This window comes from Coregonus lavaretus (genome assembly GCF_964263955.1).
Source record: "Coregonus lavaretus genome assembly, chromosome: 3".
Taxonomy (NCBI): domain Eukaryota; kingdom Metazoa; phylum Chordata; class Actinopteri; order Salmoniformes; family Salmonidae; genus Coregonus; species Coregonus lavaretus.
This window is the reverse complement of record NC_139990.1, coordinates 46,796,393-46,817,404: the sequence shown is the minus strand read 5'-3', so window position 1 is coordinate 46,817,404 and position 21,012 is coordinate 46,796,393. Positions and strand designations below refer to the sequence as shown.

General features: G+C 49.1%; 1 protein-coding gene across 4 annotated transcripts in view; it reads right to left on the bottom strand.

The window, feature by feature from the left end:
* LOC311117596 (trafficking kinesin-binding protein 1-like) overlaps positions 1-20,706 on the bottom strand; it is a 52,947-nt gene extending 32,241 nt beyond the window's left edge. For 2 of the 4 annotated variants that reach the window (XM_084157541.1, XM_084157545.1), the window contains exons 1-2: positions 18,783-20,312; positions 15,961-16,155 (exon numbers count right to left, since the gene is read on the bottom strand). In XM_084157541.1, the coding sequence (XP_084013667.1) occupies positions 15,961-16,155; positions 18,783-18,798 (211 nt within the window). In that variant the 5' untranslated portion in view covers positions 18,799-20,312. Of the gene's footprint in view, positions 1-9,968; positions 10,313-15,960; positions 16,156-18,782; positions 20,313-20,505 lie in introns of those variants that run through there. The other 2 variants (XM_084157542.1, XM_084157543.1) reach the window with 2 other exon arrangements.
* Positions 20,707-21,012: the final 306 nt, after the last annotated feature.

Sequence of the window (21,012 nt, the reverse complement as noted above, 5' to 3'; positions counted from 1 at the left end):
CCATACTAATCTGTACTAGCAGATAGATGTGCCTCAATATCCTGTGAAAACACTACCGACCACTAATGGAATGACACCAAGTGTCACTCTACATTGTAAACGCGGTAGACCGCCTCACTCACTCAATGGAATCCCAGAGATTAGTGGGCAGGAACAAAAACATGAGTCATACTAACTGAACAAGCAGATAGATGACCTCACATTCTGTTAATCAACGCATGCCTCTACTGTACTGACCCTGTCAGTCAGGATTCATGCCACAAAATATGTTTTCCTATCCAAAGCGGACCTGATGGAAACCCTGTCCATAGTCCTGCTTTTCCCTCTCTTCCTAGCTCAAGATCTCCCTTCAGCTATGCTGAGTACAGACCGAGCCAAAGAGTTAGAAAACACATCTGTCAAAAAACACGTCTTCCTAACCAAAGCGGACCTGATGGAAACCTGTGTCCACAGTCCTGCTTCTCCTCTCTTTCTTGCTCAAGATCTCCCTTCAGCCACGCTGAGTACAGATCGAGCCAGAGAATTAGAAGACATATCTAAGAGATAGAAACGGATAAATGGAGACGGCGTCGACCAGGATGCTGCTCTACAGATATCCTCTACTCCTGTTCCTCTGAAAAGGGCAGTAGAAGCCGCTACTCCACGAGTGGAGTGAGCTCTGATACCCTGAGGCAATTGCCGCCCCGCTGCCTCATAAGCTGTCTCAATGCCTTCACAAAGCCAATGAGACAACCTCTGTTTTGAAAGTGGTCTACCTAGTGCAGCCGCACCGTGACACACAAACAACTGAGGCGATGACCTAATCGCTGCTGTGCGCTCGACGTAACACGCCAAAGCGCGTACCGGGCACAGGCGATGGAGCTTTTCCTCACTCCTCTCTCTATGAGGAGGAGGAGAAAAAGCCCACAGCTCCACGGTCTGTGACCTATATGAACTCTTAATAACCTTCGGCACAAATGCCGGGTTAGGACGTAACACTGCTCTGCTCAGGTCACCATTGATGGCCAAGCAGTCAGGTCTCGTCGAAAGAGCACACAAATCACTGACCCGCTTAGCTGTAGTCAAAGCGAGCAACAGTGCTGTCTTTATAGACAGCATCTTGAGGGGTATTTGATTCAATGGCTCGAACGGCGACTTACATAGCGCTTCGAGTACCAAAGCCAAATCCCACTGAGGAAGCGTGACTCTAGGTGTTGGCCTAAGTCGCCGCGTTCCTAATAGGAAGCGTTTCACTAGAGGGTGGCTAAAGACATTGTCTCTGCCAAAACCCTCATGACAAGCTGAAATCGCTGCTGCAAACACTCTAATCGTGGCAGGCGATTTTTGCTTATCAAACATGAGCTGTAGAAAAGAGAGAATACTCTCCACCTGACAGCTCATGGGGTCTACACCTTGTGTGACACACCATCGTGAAAACACGTTCCATCTACTGGCATACATCTTAGAAGTGGAACTGGCACGTGAACCCTGTATGGTCCTGATCACTGCATCAGATAACCCACGGCGCTCTAGCCTGTCCCTCTCAGCAGCCAGGCCTTCAGTGGTTGGCCGATTATGGGCAATTTCCCTATCGTGCCAGCCGCCTGAGACAACGCGTCCCGTCGATGTGGAATTGGCCAAGGTGGCGCAATCAACATCTGACTCATCTCCGCAAACCAAGGAGCCCCCGGGCGATCGGGCGCTATCAGTATCACTGACAGCCCCCCTGACCTCACCCTGGCTAGCAGTGGGAGAATGCAGGACAGCGGAGGGAATGCATACAGGAGAACTCTCGGCCACGGTTGGTGCGCAAAGGCGTCCCTTCCCAGTGGCGGTTCGTCCTGTTCCCTCAGAGAGAACCACAGAGGACATTGCGCGTTCACACGTGACGCGAATAGGTCCACCTCGGCTCTCCCGAATTGTTCCCAAATCTGGAGAACAATGTCTGGATGCAGACACCACTCGTCGTCTCGAGGACCCCCTCTTGACATGAGGTCTGCTCCTACGTTCAAGTAGCCCGGAATGTGTGCTGCTCTCAATGAGCGAAGGTGCTCGTGAGCCCACAGCCACAATTCCTCTGCCGCCCGATGGAGAGCAGGAGACCTGACTCCTCCCTGGCGATTTATGTGGGCTACTGTGGTCCGGTTGTCTGACCAGACCAGCACATCGCGACCCCGAAGGGTAGACGCGAAGTGGGTCAGAACCAGTCGAACCGTTTCCAACTCCAGGAGGTTGATGTGACGACCTGATTGAGGCCACACACCTCCTATCGCTTGTGTCTGACATGTCCCTCCCCATCCCGTCAGGGACGCATCCGTGAATACTGGGATGTGAGAGGACACCTTTCCTATCGGGACTCCGTGCGTGAGAACGCGCGAGTTTCTCCAATAGTTTAGGTCTGCACTGAGCGAGAGGGGAACCACCACCAAATCAAATCAAATCAAATTGTATTGGTCACATGCGCCGAATACAACAGGTGCAGACATTACAGTGAAATGCTTACTTACAGCCCTTAACCAACAGTGCATTTATTTTAAACAAAAAAGTAAGAATAAAAAATAAAAATAAAAAGTGTTGAGAAAAAAAGAGCAGAAGTAAAATAAAGTGACAGTAGGGAGGCTATATATACAGGGGGGTACCGTTGCAGAGTCAATGTGCGGGGGCACCGGCTAGTTGAGGTAGTTGAGGTAATATGTACATGTGGGTAGCGTTAAAGTGACTATGCATAAATACTTAACAGAGTAGCAGCAGCGTAAAAAGGATGGGGTGGGGGGGCAGTGCAAATAGTCCGGGTAGCCATGATTAGCTGTTCAGGAGTCTTATGGCTTGGGGGTAGAAGCTGTTGAGAAGTCTTTTGGACCTAGACTTGGCACTCCGGTACCGCTTGCCGTGCGGTAGCAGAGAGAACAGTCTATGACTAGGGTGGCTGGAGTCTTTGACAATTTTGAGGGCCTTCCTCTGACACCGCCTGGTATAGAGGTCCTGGATGGCAGGAAGCTTTGCCCCAGTGATGTACTGGGCCGTACGCACTACCCTCTGTAGTGCCTTGCGGTCGGAGGCCAAGCAGTTGCCATACCAGGCGGTGATGCAACCAGTCAGGATGCTCTCGATGGTGCAGCTGTAGAATTTTTTGAGGATCTGAGGACCCATGCCAAATCTTTTTAGTCTCCTGAGGGGGAATAGGCTTTGTCGTGCCCTCTTCACGACTGTCTTGGTGTGTTTGGACCATGATAGTTCGTTGGTGATGTGGACACCAAGGAACTTAAAGCTCTCAACCTGTTCCACTACAGCCCCGTCGATGAGAATGGGGGCGTGCTCAGTCCTATTTTTTTTCCTGTAGTCCACAATCATCTCCTTTGTCTTGGTCACGTTGAGGGAGAGGTTGTTGTCCTGGCACCACACGGCCAGATCTCTGACTTCCTCCCTACGCCCGTAGGGGTCTCATCGTTGTCGGTGATCAGGCCTACCACTGTTGTGTCGTCGGCAAACTTAATGATGGTGTTGGAGTCGTGCCTGGCCATGCAGTCATGGGTGAACAGTGAGTACAGGAGGGGACTGAGCACGCACCCCTGAGGGGCCCCCATGTTGAGGATCAGTGTGGCAGATGTGACCAACCGATGACGTTGACGCAATGGGTCTAGTCTTAGTTGGGCGAACCATCGCTGCATCCTGCGCATATGCAGGAGTCCCAGCGGAACCACAGAGTGGGCTGACGACATGAGACCCAAAAGTGACATGATCGACAGCGCCGTCACCGTGTGATTCGGACGACACTTCCTTAGGGCTAGCAACAAGGCTACCCTTCGGGGGTCCGAGATTCGGGCCCTCATCCTCACAGTGTCTAGCTGTATCCCCAGGTAGACAATCTGATGAGTGGGCCAGGGCGCGCTCTTTTTCCAATTCACAGCAAACCCCAGACTTGTGAGATGCATCACTGTCTGTGTTGTGTGAGTGATCGCCAGCTCTGCTGACGGGGCGAGAACCAGTAGGTCGTCCAGGTAGGCTAGTAGCCGAATTCCCTGACGACGCAACGGTTCCAATGCCGCCTCCACACACTTGGAAAATGTGCGAGGTGCCAGGGCGTACCCAAATGGCATCCTCGTGTATTCGTACGCCACCCCTTGAAAGGAGAACCGCAGAAACTTCCTGTGACACGGCTGAACCGGCACATGAAAGTACGCGTCCTTTAGGTCTATGCTCGTACAAAAGTCCCCTCTCTGGACACATTCCAGCAGACGTTTTGTCGTTGGCATTCGGAAGGGCCGTTTGGTTATGCTCTCGTTGAGAATGCGTAAATCCAAAATCGGCCTCACTCCCCCCGTCTTTTTGGGCACTAGGAAATAAGGCGAATATAGCCCTTTGTTCCTTTGCTCCTGGGGAACTACTGTCACCGCCTCCTTCGCCAAAAGTTCCGTAATCTCTGTCATCAGAGCGGCCACTTTGTCTGGCGTTTTCATCACCGTCTCCACCACTCCCCTGAACGGGGGTGGGGTCTGGTGGAATTGGAGGGCATAACCCTTCTGCAACGTCTGTTCTAGCCAGCGTGAGAGGGTGCAGCTTCTTCGCCACTGCCAGCAATGCAGAGAAAGCGGCTGGGCGCGAAGCTGTGGTGCATCCAGTAGGAAGGACCTGTATTCCTCTATGGCCCTTACCGCCACTGTTCCCCAACATTGAAGTGGTGGAACAGCCCAAGGTGGGCCTCCCGTGAAAGGGAGAGGAACTATCGATGCGTTCTGAGAAAGAAAGAGGAGTAGGGACGTCGGTTAAACCCGTAACTGTCGTATTCCTGCCCTCCTTGAACGCATCGCGGGTCTGAATTGCGCTGACCGAGGCCACAGCCTGCGGCAGGGCACCATCCCCAGCAAGCGATTGCGTCATCTTAGGGGACTGCAATTCGCTATCAGAGCCCTTCACTAGAGTACTCCTAGAAGTCTGTAATATGAGGTCTCTATGAGGTAAAACAAGGCGGTGCCTTGATACCTTCTTGACTTTCACCTTCTGTGTGTGTTCAACACTGCACCCCTGGTGGGTTGATTCACGCTCAGTGTGGTGAGTACTGGCTCGTTCTGTCAGGGGAGCTGATACTTTGGTTATACCCATAACGCTAGTAATCCTGCCCTCCGTGAACGTAGCATGGGTCTGAATCGCATTAACCGAGACCTTGGTCTGCGATAATGCGCCGTCCCCAGATAGCTGCTGTGTTACAATGCCTGGGGGCGCCGATACTCTGGGCACCTTGGTGACCGCGGTAATCGGGCCCTCCGTGAACGCAGCATGGGTCTGGCTCGTACTAGTGGAGACCTTAGGTCTGTGCTAGTGCGCCATCCCCAAATAGCGGCTGCGTCCTCATGTCAGAATCTGACCGGGACTGCTGCCTTCTATGTAAAGCACTTCTTATACGTGAAGTGTGATGTGACGACCTGATTGAGGTCTTCTGGATACCTACTCTTAGTGCCTGTTCAGCAACGCATCCTCGGTGGGCTGAACGGCTCTTAGAGTGGTAAGGAAGAGAGGGTGAGATTTGAACGCTCTCGGACGTATTATGGAAAAGAGGCTCTTTTTTGACAAAGTCAGGTGGAGCCAACTCTTTATTAAACACATCAACAAAGGCATTAACATCAACCCACATCCCTTCAACCGAAGGGTGGGGGGGAACAGTGGGCACGTTCGACACCATCGATGCGTCCTCCATCCTCTCCCCCGCGTCCCGTCACGTACGCCTCCTCTTGCCTCCCTTGGAGGGCCAGGTCGGCATCCTCGTCACCTCCCTCGCCGGCTGTAGTGGGGCTACCGTAGCTGCTGGGAGGGCCGGGCCCGTTCCCTTGCTGCTCGTGGCCGCCGGATGACGCCGATTACGCCGCCTCGTCGTAGACCCCGGTCTACTTAGAGGGGCGGAGGTAGATGGCCTTTGGGGAGGAGGGGGGCCGAGTCGTCCTGCCAACGGCAGGTGCTTGGCCAACTGCTTCTTCTCCTCCTCTAACTTAGAGAAATGCTCCGTCGCCTCTTTGACTGCGACCCCAAAGAGGCCGTCGTCAGAGAGGGGGGCGTTCAAGAGAGACGTCCTGTCTGCCTCTTTCATGGATGTCAATGACAACCAGAGGTGTCGTTCCCCGACCACCGAAGTGGCCATGGATCTCCCCGCGCAGACTGCGGACGCCTGTGTCAGGTGGAGTATGGCGCCAGAAATTCTGGACGCCTCCTCCACCTCCTCCGGTGCCATCTCTGTCTTACCCGTGGTTAAACGGGACAGAGAGGCCGCCAAAAGAGGGCAATGTTGTTAGCTGCTGCTACAGCTTGGGCTCCCAATCCAAAAGACTTCTCTAACAGCTGTGCTGTGAGTCGGTCCTTCTGGGATGGCAACGTGGCCTTCTTGGAAGAGGGCCAAGGGCTCGAACCCGGTACGAGATACGCCGCCATGGCGCTCTCTAACCTGGGGATTCCCTGACCCTGAAACCTTCCTTCCACTCTCGTGAATGGGAGATACGCTTTTACAGGCGAATGCGCCGCTAAAGGTGCCTCCCACGAGCCCTCAACGTACCTAGCCAAAGAAGGCATGGCAGGAGCCACTGGCTCTGCCGCCTTCCTTGGCCTGGAATAAGGACCGCCCTCCATCATATCAACCTCCGGTGCGGAGGGAAGAGGGGGCAGCCTTCTTACCAGCCGTTGAGCAGCTCTCTCAATGAGGCCCGGAAAGTCCGATCTCAGAGAGGCTGCAGCGAAAGAGAGAGCTTCTGATCTCTCAGAGCTCGTATCCCCTTCGCTATAGGGACTACAAGCCCTCTCGCTCTCCAAAGGAAAGGAGGGCTTGAAAGTATGAGGGACGGGGTCCGACTGTTCCATTGGAATGCCAGACCCTTCCTCAAAGTCCCTATCTTCCCCCGAGTCTGCGCCGTCGGACGACGCCTCTGAAGCAGAGGCTAGTATCGACAGCACATCCTCAAGGGGGATGTCCTCCCTGAAAAACGCCCAACGCTGCTTCCTCTCCTTTAAAGAAAGGAGGGCGCAGGAGGCGCAATTCGGGGGACTGCAGACGCCTTCCTTGGCATGCTGGGATCCCAAACACACGAAACATAGGTCGTGGTGGTCACCGGCCGCCATGGAAGTGCATCTGCACTGAGCTCTGAAAAGAGTTTTTGGGGGTGGAAAATCTCCCGGTGTGCTCATTTAGACGACGTTGATGACTGGAATATCAACGGCGTTTTCGTCCTGAGTCTTCGTGCTTCGTCTCTTCTTGGCTCTTCAGTCTAGTCATCCAGTCGCTGAAGAAAAAGGGAGGCTGATTGAGGGGAGGCATCCCCTGTTATAGGGACACCTGTACTCCTATTGGCTGTAGGTGTGTGCATAATTTTGTCTCAGGCTGCTGCTGCCGTAGGGCAGAGGGTAAACCACTAGGAGCAGAGCTCCCCTATGGGGCGGAGCTCCACGATATAGAACAAAAACAATTATAAAACAAAGAAGAACTATACTGTATATTAAAATGATTGTTGAACTTCAACTGTAATCTAAAGGCATATTCTAAGAAGAAACCTTGAACTCACTCCTGCCCTTTTCATTTCTCACTCAATCTCTCCATCCACAGTTTGTAGTCTACTAATGAGCAAGTCATATCAGGTTCCCAAAACGTCAACAGAGGCAACACAGAGCTAGGAACAACAGAGTCCAACTTTAATCTGTGGTTACTCCTAACTAACCTTGTGGATGTTGACAATAGGAAGACTTGTTTCTTCAGACAACTCCTATGTGTTATTTCTTTGGGGTTGAAGGGATACTTTGGGATTTTGGCAATGAGACCCTTTATCTACTTCCCCAGAGTCAGATGAACTAGTGGACACCATTTTTATGTGTCTGCGTGCAGTTTGAAGGAAGTCGCTAACTAGCGCAAGCGCAATTGCTAACTAGCTAGCAGATACCCATAGACTTCCAGTCACTGTGCTAACGCTAGTTAGCAATTGCGCTAGTTAGCAACTTCTTCAAACTGCAGACAGACACATAAAAATTGTATCCACAAGTTCATCTGACTCTGGGAAAGTAGATAAAGGGCCTCATTGCCAAAATCCCAAAGTATCCCTTTAAGGGAGAGTTGTTCTAATCTCAGATAGGTTTCTGTAGGGCAGCAAACACAGGTTTTGAACTCCAATGGTGGAAATGAATGTAAATGAGTTAGATGCAAAGTACATATTTACATACATGTGCAGCCTGCAGCATCAGTGTGCAGGCATGATAGCGAATGGCCACTACAGTATAAGAAAGGGTTATTGGATGATAAAAAAACAATGTAGAGTAATTTACTCTGTGACAGGTGCATTTAAACTGAAAGGCAGACATGTATACAAAGTCATGTTACATTACAAAACACATTCCATCACCACCACTGAAAATGCGATATTCTAATATCCTAATGAGCACAACAAAAGAACAACAAATAACCAGGGTGTGGTGTCAACATTTTGAGGTGGACTGCAACCACGGAAACCAACCGACCAACCAGAGACTAATCAACAGCACACACATAGCATAGATCGGGGATGTGATAGAATAGATATAGATCCAGCGGCGCACCACACATCAGAGCTAACCCAGGCCCCATGTTACTGGGTAGGGTATAGGCAGACAGCTGCTCTCTACTCCCCTAACCCAGGCCCCATGTTACTGGGTAGGGTATAGGCAGACAGCTGCTCTCTGCTCCCCTAACCCAGGCCCCATGTTACTGGGTAGGGTATAGGCAGACAGCTGCTCTCTACTCCCCTAACCCAGGCCCCATGTTACTGGGTAGGGTATAGGCAGACAGCTGCTCTCTACTCCCCTAACCCAGGCCCCATGTTACTGGGTAGGGTATAGGCAGACAGCTGCTCTCTACTCCCCTAACCCAGGCCCCATGTTACTGGGTAGGGTATAGGCAGACAGCTGCTCTCTACTCCCCTAACCCAGGCCCCATGTTACTGGGTAGGGTATAGGCAGACAGCTGCTCTCTACTCCCCTAACCCAGGCCCCATGTTACTGGGTAGGGTATAGGCAGACAGCTGCTCTCTACTCCCCTAACCCAGGCCCCATGTTACTGGGTAGGGTATAGGCAGACAGCTGCTCTCTGCTCCCCTAACCCAGGCCCCATGTTACTGGGTAGGGTATAGGCAGACAGCTGCTCTCTACTCCCCTAACCCAGGCCCCATGTTACTGGGTAGGGTATAGGCAGACAGCTGCTCTCTACTCCCCTAACCCAGGCCCCATGTTACTGGGTAGGGTATAGGCAGACAGCTGCTCTCTACTCCCCTAACCCAGGCCCCATGTTACTGGGTAGGGTATAGGCAGACAGCTGCTCTCTACTCCCCTAACCCAGGCCCCATGTTACTGGGTAGGGTATAGGCAGACAGCTGCTCTCTGCTCCCCTAACCCAGGCCCCATGTTACTGGGTAGGGTATAGGCAGACAGCTGCTCTCTACTCCCCTAACCCAGGCCCCATGTTACTGGGTAGGGTATAGGCAGACAGCTGCTCTCTGCTCCCCTAACCCAGGCCCCATGTTACTGGGTAGGGTATAGGCAGACAGCTGCTCTCTGCTCCCCTAACCCAGGCCCCATGTTACTGGGTAGGGTATAGGCAGACAGCTGCTCTCTGCTCCCACGGTGATACTGCTCATGTTAAATAACAGCAATAGTAAACATCAGAAGACTGATCTGACCTGCTGGCTGCCTTTGTTCTGTTGATGCTATCAGAAGCCTGATGACATGCCGGCTGCCTGTTCTGTTGATGCTATCAGAAGCCTGATGACCTGCATTCCATGTTTACTCTGAATACAAACAACGTACTAAATGTCCTCGCTGGTTCTCCTGGTATAATACAAATTCACATGAAAACCTTTCACATAAAGACCTAAAACCAATCAATGTAGTATAGACAGGGAGCAGGAGAAGCAGACAGCAGTCTAACAATGTGGTTCAAAACCACTACGTGAATGACAGGAGTAGCAAAGCTCCCATAATTCCAGTTAGTATACCTTCTTCCAGAGTACGCTGCTCTTCATCCTCCTCCTCCTCCTCTCCATCACAGTGGTCAGGTGAACAGACATACTCCAAGCTGTCCTCTGGGGTGCTGTGACAGGGCAGTGACATGCTAACACCAACACTAGGCTAGTGGCTAGTGGGGCCCAGCAGAGCCCAGCTGTCTCAAGTCCAAAGCCATGTCTCAGTGTGTGTGTGTGTGTCAGTCTCAGTCAGCGAGAGAGTGTGTGTGTCTAAGTCAGTGTGTGTGTTTGTGTGAGGACAGCAAGGCACGTCTGTCACCCAGTCAGACACTCCCTCCCTCCTCCTGCTCTCTCTGGTCCATGACTAGAGGACAGCTCACTGTGGAACCGGAGCAGGGGAGTGGCACTGAACTATTCTCAGACTGACAGGACTTTGAATGTTTAGATTAGAGCATGGCGTCAATTCAAAATGTCAGATATATGACAAGGACTAATATAACCATATAGTAAGTTGACGTTTTATCCATATAATGCTGAAGCTTAAATATAAATGCGTCCATTTGCTCACCCTCCTTTTCAGGAGTTTAAATGGTATCTTCCACCGGACTCTCCATGGAAACAGTGCAAGGTGGGGCGCACCACAATACACATACACCTGTTGTAAAGGTGGGGCCCCAGCCTGCCTCACCACAGTCAAATGCACAGGTGACTCAATTTGCACACGCATACTTATTCAAAGCAGACGCTATATACTGAGAGTCAAATAACAGAATAGGACCCATCAGGAAATACAGAGCTTGATGAAATAGCGTATAGGAAGAACTGTATGTAGTAAAATGAGTACACTAACTAATGCTAGTTTAGCATATGAAAATAGAGGAGGAATCTAGTTTATGAACCAGTATGGGTTATTCCATCCTATAGAAAATAACATTTGACACTCAATGTTACACATTAGACCCCAAACAATACGGACCACAATTCTAATCAATCGACATGCACTGGCTTTAGCAAACTAGTCACATTGAGAGCAATGCAACAGTAAACAAATCATCAACATTCCAGTGACAAATGCTAACGGCTAGACAAACTATTATGGATGTGCAAGCTGGTTAGTCAGTTAACCGGTGACAAAAAAATAATCGTTATGCCCATAACGGCTGATAAAAACAGTTGACAAAAAACAATTGTGATGCCCATTCATAGAAACTAGAACAGTTACAGCAAATATTTCACATAACTCTCCAATTAAACATGTTTCCTTCAATTATCCCATGTCCAAATCATTTTCATTCATCTCATTTCACTTCTGGTAATATCCTGGGCAGTACTGTATGCTAGTGTGGGCATACTGAATGCACCCACACATTCCTATTGAAACAATACAGCATCCACAATAGCTTGTGAATAACCCCCCACCTCACAGCCTCAGAGGCCCTTTTTGTGTGCACTGGTAAAGTTCCCAGCATGAGGAGAGTGGAGGAGGACAGCCCCGCTCACCTCCCTCCAACCCCCCCTCCCAGGCCAACAGAACTGTAAGCCCTGGGCTTTGTGAGCAGGGTGGAGATGGAGGGGGAGCGATGGAGGGGGTAGCAGAGAGGGAGGAGGAGAGGGGTACTGTAGGAGGAGGAGAGGAAAGGATTGGCTGGCAGCCTTCCCTCCCCGCTCCAGTGGGGAGATGTACATGGTCCATGCCCTCCCCACTGCCGAAGTGATCAATATTCTGAGCATCACCCAGGGCTGTGTCCCTGCCAGACTCCCAGCCATGTGATCATGGAGCTAGGCCCAACCAGCAGGCTCTGAGCATGGCCAGGCTGACCATGGCTGCCCCTGGCCTTCTGGAGCACTCTTCTGGCTCTCTGCAGCGCCAGGTTTAGGGAGCTGTAGCCCACTGAGCCGCCAGTCTCCACAGCACACCCTCCCCTCCAAACCTTCCCCTGCTTACATGTACTGTCTGCTTCATTATGAGCCTCCATCTCTGGCCTCGTCCCATACATCCGGTTAGTGCTGTAGTCAGCTCTTCTATCGGTGGTTTTCATATGGCGTGATAATGAACGATAGGAAGGTTGGCTACAGCACAAAGAGTATGGGACCAGTCTAGTGGCTAGGCCATCTCTGGCTGGCTGTCCGATCATGATGTTGGAGGAGATCTCTAGACGTGTGGATAGTTGTAAAGAGACATCCACACTACAGCACTGCAGCATGTTTATCAATGATCTGAATATAAAACCCTTTCATTTAGACTTGTTGGAACTGTTAGAATAGACCGGCAGTAGGTGAGGTGTATATTAAATGTCAAGAGGCCCTCGCAAGACAATCTACTGTAGTAACTGAGTCATTGAACATAATCTATAACAGCATTACATAACACCATTAACAAAGAGATCTTATCCAACAGAACAGGCCTCGTCTCATAATATATGGCCATCTTATATGACCATCATCAATCAAAACATATCTTCAGCCAAGGGCATAGGCCTAGTCGGGGGTTACATATATAGAGCCACTGATCATCTATGATGGCTCAATAAAAGCATCAGGGGATGAAGGCATATCTATAGTCTGCTAGGTGAAGCTGCTGTAACACATTTCCATATTATACTGCTCTGTGATGCAATGTGCTGCTGCTTTCCAAGCTGATCACATGACTCACCCAACAGCTTCACCGGTGTTGCTGACACCTACTGACTGTATAGGACTCAGATCGGGCGGCAGGTAGCTTAGTGGTTAAGAGCGTTGTGCCAGTAACCGAAAGGACGCTGGTTCTAATCCCCGAGCCGACTAGGTGAAAAATCTGTCGATGTGCCCTTGAGCAAGGCACTTAACCCTAAGTGCTCCTGTAAGTCGCTCTGGATAAGAGCGTCTGCTAAATGACAAAAAAAAAATAAAAAAAAAAAAAATAATAATCTATAGGACTGTTACTCTGACTGTACAGGACTCAGATCTATAGGACTGTTACTCACGCTGACTGTACAGGACTCAGATCTATAGGACTGTTACTCACGCTGACTGTACAGGACTCAGATCTATAGGACTGTACAGGACTCAGATCTATAGGACTGTTATTCTGACTGTACAGGACTCAGATCTATAGGACTGTTACTCACGCTGACTGTACAGGACTCAGATCTATCTGACTGTACAGGACTCAGATCTATAGGACTGTTATTCTGACTGTACAGGACTCAGATCTATAGGACTGTTATTCTGACTGTACAGGACTCACTATTCTAAAGCTCCATGGGTAGTCAGTCCGCTCTATGAAAAACCACCTTGTCATTCCCCTTCATTGCTACATTTACATAGTAGCCTTGTTTTGTGGTGCCACGGTTTCTGTTGTCCCTAATTCACCCTGGTTCCAATCAACAGAAGCTGATATCACATCCAACAGAACAAACTGATGGTAAGAGAAGAAACTATAGCCTCATCCTACAGCCATGGCATCCTTGGCTGAGGTAAACTTTGTTAGATGCACCTGTTATCAGACAGACCAGAGTGAAGCAACACAGCAGCCCCTGGCTCAGTGGTTCCACCATCATGTGACTGACGCAATACATACTGGAGCGAAGAGAGAGACCGGCAGATTTAGACAGTCAATTCTCTCTCTCTCACACACACACACACACACACACACACACACACAGTTAGATAACAGCTAGATAGATAACCGTCCCCTTCAGGCTTACCATCTGTGCATTCCTCATAGTACCAGTCTAGCTCATAGTAATCCGCCTCCACAAATTTCTGCATACTCAGTCCCCTTCAGTTGAGAGGAGCATCATCTTCTCCCGTCCTGCTGCGGAGGTCACGAGAACACCTGCCCATCCTTTCATTACATACTCTGAGTTCTCTAGGAGTCTATCATGATGAGGAGACGGCGTGGAACAGCACATTTTATCACTGGTACCAGAGCAGAAGGATGGGTTGGAGAGGAGTAGAGGAGAGGAATGAGAGAGAGAAAGAGAGATTTCCCAAAAAAAACGGAGCCCAAAACACAGTTATGCAGTAGGGATGTATTGCTGTCTGGTGGTGAGTCAAGGTTGTATCACAGATGAGGGAGGGGCCTGGGGAGGGCCACGAGCGAATGAGGAAGGGCTATGTCAGAGGCATCCTCCTGGCTCTGAGCTGTTTCGTCAATAGCAACCTGCTTTCGCCCCTCCTCTCTCTCCTCGGCTCACCCTCCCTTTCTCCAACAGTACGTCCTTCTGTGAGGTTGCCATGGAGACTGGCTCCCTACTCCAGCACTGAGTAGCATCTGAATGCAGGCTAGTGTTGCTACTGCTGCTGCCTCTGTATGCGACCAGCTCTCTGTTCATGTCTGCCTCGTCTGGTACAGCACCTCTACTACAGGGCAGGGAGTTCACCTTGCTGAATGATATTAAGAAATCATTCAATAGGTTTATAGTGGGGAATATAGTTCTCTCCCCCACACTGATTTACAGCAGGATAATAACAGAGATGCTTCTACTTCTTTAACATCATATCCCCTTGACAAAGTGCACAATGACCTATTCTAACACCACAAAAAAAGGACAGATGTCATTTTAGAGATTAAACAATGAGGATTATTATTCCAGAGATTATAGAAACACACTTCATCAACCTGGCTACTGACTGATTCAACGGTGTATAATTCCATCAGTATTGCATCATATGGAGAGTAATGTGTCTGTGATAGAAGATGCATCATCAGAGTAGGAGTGGCATATCAGGGATCAGCTGACTAGCCAGATGACCAATGAACCACCCTGCTGCCTATCCTCCTGGTGACATCACAATCACAGATGCAATCCTGGGTGACAAGACCGGAAATGACAAAACAAGATTGGTCATATAAATCACTATAGCCTAGTTTTAAGCAAGGAGTAGAGTACAATATCTAAAACCCTCTATCAAAGAAAATCAGTTTCGGAAGAGAGATTTGTGTTACGCTGCCCAAATGTGAGAATAAAGTACTGTGTCATTGTAGTCTAGATCTGCCACAACGTAGTCAGAGAATTAAACAGCCACAGCATGTGTTATAACAGCATCCTACTGTGCCGTCTTACAGACAACAGTACAGATACTGTATCAACGCAACACAGAACACATATCTGCTGACTGATGATGTCAAAGTTCCTGAGCTCTACAGTATGACCTACATTCACAAGACGGCTGCTGACAACCAGTTGACATAAAGGTCATACACAAGGACAGATTAGTATGTGATTAGATCAGACCAGGCTATGACACACACACACACACACACACACACACACACACACACACACACACACACACACACACACACACACACACACACACAGCCTTGTGTCTGTCCAGCCTCGCGCATCATGTCTGCTTGAGACACAGACAGACGTTAGAACAGACGTCCAGCACTGAGCTGATAGGACCAGCAGCAGAGCAGACTGGCAGAGCGTGGCGCTTCAGCCTGCCTGGCACCCACGGCCCAGCGGGTATGTTTGCTGTGGCAACCAGGCCCAGCTGTCTGTCGTTGACCCATATGGGCACAGGGCCATATTAAAAAGGCCTTGCTCTCTGTCTGTCTCTATCTTTCATTCTCCTTCGCCCTTTCTTTCTTTCTCTCAATCTCTTTCTGTCTCTCTGTGTTTGTATCACTATCTTCCTCTCCCTCTCTCTCACACACTTGTCTGTCTGTCTGTCTGTCTCGCCCGCTGTATATATCTCAGACACACTTCCTCAGTCTCTCTCCGTCTCACTACTGCACCAAAATCTCAGCTGTTTGTCTTCCACCCCCATCACCCACATTTTCTAAATCGTTGATCTTGGCTCTAACCTGCACCATTTCCAAAAAGGCACTGCAATATGAGCTCAATACAATTACTACTAATGTCAAGGTGAAAGAGATGAACCAGTTGAATATCTCATCTGTGCCAGCGTACAACAGACCACATAAAAGGCTGAACAGAAAGCAGAGTAGTGAACAGCAGAGGGAGGGTGGGAGCCCTCGCCCCCCTGCCTGCATAATCTTAACAAAACAACCAAATACAAACACTGCGCTTACGGAAATACTTCAGAGTCTCCTCGATCTGCTCGACGGTTAGGTCCAGGTTGGTATCGGGGGAGAGGAGAGGGGTGTGGAGCCAGTCGTCGTGGTCATACCCGTAGATGGTGTCTGCTCTCAGCTTGTAGTGGGGTAGCTGCTCCTGCAGTAGACTGATGATCTCCACCTCTGGAAGATCAGTACTGTTACACACATCTGGAGAGGAGAGGGGAAAGGAGGAGGAGAGGGGAGGAGGAGGAGAGAGGGGAGGAGGAGGAGAGGAGAGGAGGAGAAGATAGGGAAAGGGAAGAGAGGAGGAGAGGAAGAGGAGATAGGACGGGAGAGAAGAGGAGGAGAGAAGAGGGAGAGGAGAGGGAGAGGAGCGGGAGAGACAAGAGGTTTGTTTTAGCCCCCTACAGCAGCAGGAGGTTTTGTAACAGGTGCGTGGTTGAAAAACACCAGAACAATGGCTGTTTATGTTTAAACTTCATCATCTAGAGCAGGGTTCCCCAACTGGCGGCCCGCGGGCAACTCAATATTGGGAAGGTGTTCTTAATGTTTTGTACACTCAATGTATGTGATCGAATACAAATGTAAGCAAGGTTTGAAATGATTATGTTTTAGTGAAATGTTATATCCGTTTCGGCTTCTTATGGTCAATTTGCAGTCTACAAATTATTTGTAATTATGTTCCGGCCCCCTGACCCAAAACATTGTCCCGCGGCTGAATCTAGTTAATGATCCCTGATCTAGAGTGAGAACAACAACAGTCTTGCTCATCAAGACGTAGCTTTAGAAAAAGCATTTTCAGCTCCTCAGTAGGCTTTCCCTCTGAACAATCTGCTTTTCTAAACCATAATCAAACAACAACCTCGGAACTATGGTCATAAGTGATGATATGTCATTGTATCTTGTTTACACATCAGAATCATCTTAGCAGTCTGTTTACATAAAGGGAGTGCAGCAACAGCTACGGAAAGCAGTGTAGGAGGACCTCTTCTGGCACATTGATGAACTACAATCCTGCTGATGTCTATGTATCACAATAGTGCTACAGAAAAACAAGATATGACAGTGATTTACAGAATAACTGATACTGGAGCTGCTTTATGACAATGAAGAGAGGGCATACAGTACACTATATAAACAAGGGGAATCTGCATAACAAACCACAGACAGCGGAACATATTGGCATGGGAACTGGGAAGAAGTTCTCCATCGAGGAACTACACTGCTCAAAAAAATAAAGGGAACACTTAAACAACACAATGTAACTCCAAGTCAATCACACTTCTGTGAAATCAAACTGTCCACTTAGGAAGCAACACTGATTGACAATACATTTCACATGCTGTTGGAATAGACAACAGGTGGAAATTATAGGCAATTAGCAAGACACCCCCAATAAAGAAGTGGTTCTGCAGGTGGTGACCACAGACCACTTCTCAGTTCCTATGCTTCCTGGCTGATGTTTTGGTCACTTTTGAATGCTGGCGGTGCTTTCACTCTAGTGGTAGCATGAGACGGAGTCTACAACCTACACAAGTGGCTCAGGTAGTGCAGCTCATCCAGGATGGCACATCAATGCGAGCTGTGGCAAGAAGGTTTGCTGTGTCTGTCAGCGTAGTGTCCAGAGCATGGAGGCGCTACCAGGAGACAGGCCAGTACATCAGGAGATGTGGAGGAGGCCGTAGGAGGGCAACAACCCAGCAGCAGGACTGCTACCTCCGCCTTTGTGCAAGGAGGAGCAGGAGGAGCACTGCAAAATGACCTCCAGCAGGCCACAAATGTGCATGTGTCTGCTCAAACGGTCAGAAACAGACTCCATGAGGGTGGTATGAGGGCCCGACGTTCACAGGTGGGGGTTGTGCTTACAGCCCAACACCGTGCAGGACGTTTGGCATTTGCCAGAACACCAAGATTGGCAAATTCGCCACTGGCGCCCTGTGCTCTTCACAGATGAAAGCAGGTTCACACTGAGCACATGTGACAGACGTGACAGAGTCTGGAGACGCCGTGGAGAACGTTCTGCTGCCTGCAACATCCTCCAGCATGACCGGTTTGGCGGTGGGTCAGTCATGGTGTGGGGTGGCATTTCTTTGGGGGGCCGCACAGCCCTCCATGTGCTCGCCAGAGGTAGCCTGACTGCCATTAGGTACCGAGATGAGATCCTCAGACCCCTTGTGAGACCATATGCTGGTGCGGTTGGCTCTGGGTTCCTCCTAATGCAACACAATGCTAGACCTCATGTGGCTGGAGTGTGTCAGTAGTTCCTGCAAGAGGAAGGCATTGATGCTATGGACTGGCCCGCCCGTTCCCCAGACCTGAATCCAATTGAGCACATCTGGGACATCATGTCTCGCTCCATCCACCAATGCCACGTTGCACCACAGACTGTCCAGCAGTTGGTGGATGCTTTAGTCCAGGTCTGGGAGGAGATCCCTCAGGAGACCATCCGCCACCTCATCAGGAGCATGCCCAGGCGTTGTAGGGAGGTCATACAGGCACGTGGAGGCCACACACACTACTGAGCCTCATTTTGACTTGTTTTAAGGACATTACATCAAAGTTGGATCAGCCTGTAGTGTGGTTTTCCACTTTAATTTTGAGGGTGACTCCAAATCCAGACCTCCATGGGTTGATACATTTGATTTCCATTGATAATTTTTGTGTGATTTTGTTGTCAGCACATTCAACTATGTAAAGAAAAAAGTATTTAATAAGATTATTTCATTCATTCAGATCTAGGATGTGTTGTTTAAGTGTTCCCTTAATTTTTTTGAGCAGTGTAGTTTGCGACAGTCAACTCTGTGCTTCACTGGAACATAGTGAAGTCATCTTACCAGCACTTCCTGCCATGGGATTTACTCCTTCCCTCAGCTGATCCAGATGTCCACCAAACTCCCATCCAAAGACTTTTACAGCTCATCACTGTAAAGCTCCTAAGAAAATCTCCAACAGTCACGACGATAACTTCACCAGAATCACAGTAAGAAGTGACTGAGTTGTGAGAATGGAATGGAACATCTCAGTTTATGTGAGCAGGCGTGTTTCCAATCCATTTGTTCAACAGCTGCATACATAAGGCCTGTATATCTGAGGTAGTGAAGACGCTCCAGCAGACAATGGTGTCCCAGATAGCCTTAATCCAGACAGAATGGGTTGGCAGGCTGTGAAACAGGCTAAACTGACAGACACCATGGTACTGACTGTCACCAGCAAAACCTAGCAGCATTAGAAGACTACAGCAAGGGAGTCTGTCACAGACAGTCACACACAGACTACAACACGTGGGACACACACTACTGTTATTGTCCATTGGTATAAATTAAAAAGTAGTAAAAACATGCAAATTCATTGTTAACTCCTTAAATCTAATATTTTTGTTAAATAGAGCAGATTATAGACCTATTCTTCATATTCAGCTCAGATCTCCAAAGAGTAACAGGGACGATACTCTGAGCTATAAAAAGCTCCTGAACAACACTCAACACCCAGGCCAATGTTAACCAAAATAACAACAATGTCTGGAAGTGTCAGATGAAGCAGATAAGGGCAGCCAGACATACTGTATCATCACAGGCATTAAACAGTCTCTACTATCCATCACAACAACATGAACTGATACAGTATGACAAAACCAACATGTCATGCCTTCCTTGTCACTATGCAACAGCTGGAACTAAGGGATGTTGTATGAAGATTGCATAAATGTTGTATGAAGGTTGCAGAGAGCCTCTGAGTGCTGATAGCTGCTAGACCATTTGCTGTTGATTATTCGTGGACTGTATTATATTTATAGTCAGATCTGTAAGGCGCTCTGCTCTGCGCCCGCTGGCCCACTGTCCTTCATGTCCCCTCTACCTCTCTGGCATTCACTTCAAATTCCCAGGCCACAGTACCCTACTGTAGCTCAGAGTCAATACTGGCTGAACCTACATCCAACTACACAGAAAGCTACACCCCATGGTGACAAACGTTAGAAAGACAGACAGACAGACAGACAGACAGAGAGAGCGAGCGAGCGAGCGAGAGCGAGAGACAGACCGACATGGGGGCAGGACAACTACAAACTGTGTCTAACTCTAGTCTGGTTCACGTTCTAGTCTTCATATCCAACCCTATCATGTTTACTAAGAGATGACTAAAATAATGTGTGTACTTGAATAGGATCTATTTGGATAATCTATACCACTAAGATAATGTAAATCAGTTGGTGACCTCCTATTGTCCTAGTACTCCTCATTAAAAACCAGGCTACATAACATTTTACATTTAGCAGACGCTCTTATCCAGAGCATGTTTTTATGAAGGGGAAATTATAACCATCCCCTTCATAAAAACACGCTTAACAACAATTCAATAATTTCCATAGGAACAATTATTCTTACTATTCCATAAAATGTTAAAGAAATCAGACATGAAGTACAAAACTAAATCATAAAAATAACTTTGCTGCCATGAACAAACAAAAACTAAAGTCCAAATAAAGTGAGGCATCCCAGTAGTTTTAAACACCAAACAACCCCATAGATCCAACCCAAAGTCACGGTGTCCAGTACTCACTCATGGCGCCTCTGCCCCTTGCTCCGTGTCCTCTCACCCAGACTTACATTTTCCGTTTCTCCAGGAAAGGGCAGGGCGAAGAGGAGTGGGAGAGAAAAAAAGAGAGAGAGGGGAGGGAAATCAGAAGGAGAGAGAGGGAATAAGAGAGGTAGTCGTAGGAAAGAGACCACAGCTACTCTGCTTTACCATGCCTGGCATGCCACTGACGGTGGTCACATGGGGCCCCAGCCCCCACAACCTCCCCATACTGTAGCTAGCCCCAGCACCCCAGCCCCCCCCCCCCACACCACCCAGCTACCTAAACATAGACTAACTGGATTACTGTTGGCCCAGAGAGTGCAGTGGACTGGACCACTCATTGTCCTCCATACTACAGGCTGGTCTCTTCCCACAGCTGCTGGATCTCCAGGAGTCTGACAAGTGAGACTAACAACAGGCAGGATAGACTGTACTGCAGCTGGAAGCCAGCAGGGGAGAAGATGGCCTCCTCAGACAGGATGACATCCA